The following is a 6,736-nucleotide window of genomic DNA, read 5'->3' as shown; positions in this document are numbered from 1 at the left end:
CACACACACACACACACACACACACACACACACACATCTCCTATCTGTCTGTCTGTCCATCATTAGATGACCAGAGTCAGAGTAAGGATGAGGCGCTCCCACCAGCTTACTCCACCTTGGACCTGGTGAGCGAGGAGCCTGCTGAGGAGGACCCCTGGGATCTGCCAGAACTCAAAGACACAGGGGTGAAGTGGTCAGGTGGGTGAAAGATCTAACATTCCATAAAGAAATGCATTTTGCACACTTCCCTGCTGGAGTTTTAAACTCTAATCATTTTTGCTGAGAAACAGCGTACTTACAGCCTCTTTGGTTCTGTAGTGTTTCAGTTGAAGAACAGGATAGTGAGGCTTCTCAACACCCTAACCCTAACCCTAACCCTAACCATGTAAGAAGAGATTTTGCTTACATGGTTTATTTTAAGAGTTAACGACAAAGTTTTAAGCAAAGATGTTTCATTTTTATCACTTATAATACTGTATGTGTTGATGACACCAAGTTTTAGCGCAGTATCTGTAAAAGTTCCTGTTTGCTGAGGTCAAATAGCTGTCAGCCACTTTGAGTTGGTTGACTCCAAAAGTTCATCAATGGTTTATTTATTCTGTGATTTATTTTCTGACAGTTTTGGGGAGCTATTGTGGTAACAGACAAAAATTATCACCCGCCTTCATCATKCCTGACTCAGTTTTTTATGTTTTCCTTCCCCTACAGATTTGGACACAGGAGGAAAGATAAAGAGAGTTCTGACTGCTATTGTGAAGTTGATTCTGCTGCTTGGATTACTCTACCTGTTTATTTGCTCCCTGGATATTCTGAACTCAGCTTTCCAGCTGGTGGGAGGTGAAAACCCTTCATTCCATCTACTACTGTAGAACAGGGCTATTCAACTGGCAGCCTGTAGGCCACATGCGGCCCACGAGTGACCAAAATGRGGCCCGCCATTCATCTCTTAAGCTCAGACCCCAGTTTTCTACTTTAATTACTTCTTTTAGTTAAACAGACATGATTGGTAACTACAGAAACGTCAGAATCTTGGCTAGAAGCTGGTAAAAACTATTTCTAAGCATACTCAAGAGAGTTAAAACTATAAAAAGTTGAAGATAAAACTATGAAAGTGAAATAAAATTGGTTTAAAAAGTTGGCAAGACAGAGATGTCAAAATATTATTTGTGTTAAATAGGAGGCATGACGTATTATTTTTGTTTTTGATATTGTTTTATCATCACTAAATTTATTACATAGGGTTCTGTATGTTATATTCATGATTAAATGCAGGAAAATAAACTATTTCAAAGATAACCGATATTTGGTGTATTTACATAATAACTTTATTTGCTGGATGTTCGGCCACTCAGCTGTTGGCCTGCAGTAACTGTGGCCCCCGGAGCAATTTAGTTGAATAGCCCTGCTGTAGACTCATGATTGATTTCTGCACATTTTCCTCACATGCCAGTGGCTAAATTAGGTCCAACAAGGTGCCTTTGTGTTGGAGTGATGTGTTGGTGACCTGAGGTTGTATGTGTGTGCAGGTAAAGCTGCTGGGGACATCTTCCAGGATAATGCTGCGTTGTCCAACCCTGTGACTGGMCTGGTGATCGGGGTGTTAGTCACAGTGCTGGTGCAGAGTTCCAGCACCTCCACTTCTATTGTGGTCAGCATGGTGTCCTCTGGATGTAAGCAGACTTTACAAACTCATTATTCAGACACTGAGAACAAGCATCAGGAGCTAAAGTCCAGGCATGATGCTGCAAATTTGTGTTTTTGAGGATCTGGGCAGTGGTGACAAAGTACTCAACTCTAGTACTTGAGTAAAGTATTGATACTCAGGGTCAAATCTACTCAACTACAAGTAAAAGTTACTCCATCAAAAATCTACTCAAGTTAAAGTACTGAAGTACTTACTTTTGAAAATACTTAAGTATTCAAAAGTACATGCTTTTAAAATTGCTCAAGTATTCAAAAGTACAAATTACATTTTCTACTATCAACACATTGCTGTATTGTTTTCATAGTGAGTTTACAGAATCTTGTAGCTCTCAGAAACTACCTGATGTATCGACACATACAACCCCTGTCAAAAAGGATGGAATCACCGGACTCAGAAGATATTCATTCAGTTGTTTAATTTTGTAGAAAAAAAGCAGATCACAGACATGACTTCAGACTTCAGAATAAAAATGCAATAGTGAGTGGTGAGTTCTTAAACGCACAAATGTAGTTTATCCGTAGTGAACTCATAAGATGTTTAAACTGATAGGAACTATTTTTCAGTCCTAAAATCTCAAACATAGAGCTGAGATATGATCATGGGTGCTGGTTTCTCTATTCTCTTCAATCGTCTCCATTGCTGGGTTCTGTCGTTGTGTCCTTGGGCAAGACACTTCACTCGCCTTGCCTACTGATGGTGGTCAGAGGGTCCGGTGGCGCCAGTGTGTGGCAGCCTCGCTTCTGTCAGTGTGCCCCAGGGCAGCTGTGGCTACAATGTAGCTTACTGCCATCAGTGTGCCCAGGTGAAAAAAATATATACTAAAGATATTTTAAATACACTGCATTTTACAGAAATATTTTTTAACATATTATCGATAGAATATACTTTTAAGGATTATATTCAAAATGTAAAAATAATTATATTTCAGAAAACATGCTTCAGATATGTTGTTTTAAAATAWATTTCAAGTACACTTAATAAAAATACATTTTATTAAATACACTTTACATTTCATTTAAAAATATTATTTAAACTATACTTTATATATGTATAGACAAAGCTATAAACTTAAAGTGTACTAAGTATATTTGAAGTTGTTCCATTTTAGTATTTAAAAGTATACTTAATACACTTAAAGTTGTGCTTTTGTACAACTTAAATACAACAAAAGTATATTTAGCATTAAATTAGTTGTTCCAAAATAGCACTCTTTAAGTATACTGATGATAAGTGTGGCTTCAAGTATACTAAAGTATACATAGATTTAGTATACTTAGTTTATTATTTTTTCGCCTGGGTGTGAATGGGTGAATGTCTAAGTGTAAAGAGCTTTGGGGTCCGTAGGGGCTTGATCTATAAGTTCAGTCCATTTACCATTTGTTTGAAATGTAGGTGGGAGCTCAGCTCACAACCGGTAATGAAGATGATGTAACTTAAATATTATACATTCAGTATGTTTTCTGTTGCATTGTGACATTGTATTTGTTCTGCAACATTTCTTTAAATGTACAGACCAAAACCAAACAAGCAAGCAGTCCTGATGCATCTCCGGAATCCAGGCAAATTTTTAAAAAAAAAAAGTTAAGTATGTCCTCTGGATGGGTTCTTTGTTTCTCCTCCAAGATACTTCTTCAGTCTGAGGAGTAATGTTGCATTCAGACAGATTTAAAATAATTTTTCTAATTGAAAAAGTGAATTCCTCTGCAAATAAAAAATAATGCACAAATGACAACCTAAAATTACTGTCTGTAATCAGCAAACTAAAAGGCCCTTCTTAATATTAAAACAAAGATGCACAAATTACTAAACTTCAACTTTGTAAACAAACTGAAAAAGTGCATTCTTCTTAATATTAAAACAAAAATAATGCACAAATGACAACTTAAATCTTCTCTCTGTAAACAACAAGCTGAAAAAGTGTCATCTTTTAATTATACTTCATTCTCAAAACCAGAGGAACTATTCCTTCACCCTTTTTGTCTAGCTCTGGATGGATCAGGGGAAGATTTAAAAGCAGCATCTCTGCCTTCTTGCATGAAAGTCTGTTTCTTTTGGCATCACTTGTCCAGCAACAGAAATCAAGTGCTCGCTATCGATGCTGGTGCACCGAGCTGAAAGATATTTCCGAGCAAGTTGGGCCAGGCTCTCGAAGTGAGACTGGTTGCTCCTCCAGTACTCAAATAGGCAGCAGCTCGCATGAAATGTTGGCTCAGACAAGCTAACAGTTAGGGAAGCACAGCAGAAAAATAACACTTAAAAATGATGGTGTTCTTATCATTAACACAAGTTATAATTTGTGTCTTTAAAAAATGTCAAATAAGTTAATATAAAGATTACGTCTGCATCCATTCTGCTGTTTCCCTGGTGATCTGCGGCCTCAGGGTAAATAGCGTAGCCTAATGAGGGTAAACATGCTGCAAGAAAAGTTCCAAGCAACCTTTCTTGCAGCATACCTATTGCTTGTCACTTTGATGCGAGGGTGAAGTGCCGGTCCTTGTACCTCAGGTCCAGTGTGGTTGCCATATAGTACAGGGGTTCTTCCTCAACATAAGCAAAAGGTGATTGTGCTGCTTCTAACAGGGTTTCCTTTTATGTTTACACTCCAAGGTCTATTGGAACACTTTGCTTAAGCAGGCACACCAACACAGATGGAGGGGATCACATCTGCAGTTGTGTCTTTGGCCTTGCTTATGTTTTCTCGTCAGCTGTTCACATGGAGCATGTTTTCCACCAGGGTCCATTGGTGGGCACTGAGTGTTGCAGGCAAATTGTATTCAAATGCATATGCTGTAATGGCTTYCTTCTGTGCAACTACTGTAGGCTRTTTAGCACAGAAAATGTGCTATTCCATCGCGTGGATATGTCTTGTTGGAGTTGTGTTTGTGGCACTTGCAGCTGTCCTTAACTCACTCAGGGCGGTGGACGCTATTTAAGTGTCTGAAATGTCCAACAATCTTGCGCTCGATGGCAACACAGTCAGACACAGCTCTTTGACTTAACACAGCCTCATTTACAAGTTGTAAAGAGTGGGCCATGCAACCCAAGAGTCGGCCATGCAACCCAGGCTTGCAACACCACACTCATCCATTGCTTTTGCTACATTATGGGCATTATCTCGCAAGACGACCTGCACCATCTCCTTTTTAATGTTCCACCTCTGTAGCATACAAAGTAGCTTCAAAAGCCTGGTGAATCAATGTACCTGTGTGTGAATTGGGTAGCTCCTGGGAATGCAACACAGTCCTGTGTAGTTTAAAGTCTGTATCCAACCACTGCACAGTCAGACTCATCATGTTTACAGGGCTGCCATCACTAATCTACACTCACAGGCCACTTTGTTAGGTACACCTGTCCAACTGCTCATTAGCGCAAATGTTGAATCAATCAATCACATGGCAGGCAACAACTTAATGCATTTTGGCATGTAGGCATGGCCAAGACGATCTGCTGCAGTTCAAACCGGCATCAGAATAGGTAAGAAAGGTGATTTAACTGACTTTGAACATAGCATGGTTGTTGATGCCAGATGGGCTGGTCTGAGTATTTCAGAAACTGGTGATCTACTGGGATTTTCACCCACAACCATCTCTAGGGTTTACAGAGAATGGTCCGAAAAAGAGTGTAGGGGAATGAATTGCTAAATTAAAGATACTTCTTTAATTTATGTTTATATAACCTCGAGGCACCACCGCGTTTATTAGAGGAAAAACGCCAGCAAAACCCGACTTGATTTGAATAACTTCAAACAAGATATTATCCAATCTCATAATGCTGAAAAATGAGCTCTTTTCAGTTTAGTGACGAGTGACACAATAAAAACGACCAGACAAGAAGTGATTAATTTCACAATATACCCTGTATTAAAAATGATTCAGAGGTAATCACAGGTCATTACAGATAAACGGAGCGTCTTGAACAACTTTGTTACAAGGATAACAATAACGTGACATCACTTTATCAAAATGGCCTAAAGGCCAATCCACTCCAAAATGTACTACTTTCTAAGCTAATAAAAGAAAGGAGAATATTATATATTCTAGCAAAACGAGTTTATAAAGAAAGAATAAAAGCTGATGTAAACTCTGATCTTATTTAACTCGCACCTCAAAGCCTCTGGCCCCAGCTTTCTGTTTTTCCCACACCACAGCAGACATGAGAGAAAGTTTGCTTGTTCCTACTGGTTGAAGATGTTCAAAAAGATGGCTGGGTACTGAAGAGGTCTTGAAAGAGTTACCAATCTGCTGACGCCTCTCGAACCTACAAAAGTCCCTGAGGTCCACCTGGTTCACGGGTGGTATCTGCGGGAAGGACGCTTCAACTGCTAGTTCACCTGGGGGTCCGGTCGTCCACGACTGTGATAAAAATCAGCTTCAGAAGTTTTAACCAACTCAATACCTTCCGATAAACTCAGTCAAAGTAATAAAAAATTAAACTACAAAATAAATAAATACCAGATATTAAATCTCCCCCCTATTGTCAGCACTGGGTACGTGTGCTCATTGTGTTTGGTCATGTCAAAATTCAGACAAACTGGTTGGATGTTATGAAACATTTGAGCAATGTATTTGGAGCAGTTATAACCTTTAAACCTGTCTGACACAGAGACAGTAAAATCAGTCCTGGTTCTGGCAGGCTATATGGTATTCTCTTTTTCTTTTTTTTTTTGCCACTCCAGTAGAAAACAAAACTGAATGTTAGTTTCTTAGTTTCTGCACCATCAGTGGCTTTTTTGTACTATAGCAAGGAAGAAAACGAAAAAGTAGAAAAGAAATATAAGAACTGTAAAGAGAGAAACCGATAGAAGTTATACAACATGTGAATATGAACACCAATAACACAGGACACCACACCCGACATCTGACCATCAGCAAATGAAAAGAACAAACACCCAGCAACCAAACTTAAATAGATGTATGTACATATACCCATAAGCACATTTATAAACATATACACACATATATACATCCACACCTATGTACAATAATTATAACCTCGTTAATTAACATACACAAAACACACACACCTATACAC

The 6,736-nt window shown here is 38.7% G+C and overlaps 1 protein-coding gene across 1 annotated transcript in view; it reads left to right on the top strand.

Moving 5' to 3' along the window:
• LOC106525019 (sodium-dependent phosphate transport protein 2B-like) overlaps positions 1-6,736 on the top strand; it is a 31,902-nt gene that overhangs the window by 1,551 nt on the left and 23,615 nt on the right. The window contains exons 2-4 of the mRNA XM_014019117.1: positions 8-198; positions 709-837; positions 1,527-1,670. Of these exons, the coding sequence (XP_013874571.1) occupies positions 8-198; positions 709-837; positions 1,527-1,670 (464 nt within the window). The remainder of the gene's footprint in view (positions 1-7; positions 199-708; positions 838-1,526; positions 1,671-6,736) is intronic.

This window comes from Austrofundulus limnaeus, unplaced genomic scaffold, assembly GCF_001266775.1.
Source record: "Austrofundulus limnaeus strain Quisiro unplaced genomic scaffold, Austrofundulus_limnaeus-1.0 Scaffold209, whole genome shotgun sequence".
Taxonomy (NCBI): domain Eukaryota; kingdom Metazoa; phylum Chordata; class Actinopteri; order Cyprinodontiformes; family Rivulidae; genus Austrofundulus; species Austrofundulus limnaeus.
Note: the sequence above shows the minus strand (reverse complement) of the source record. Positions and strands in the feature narration are given on the sequence as shown.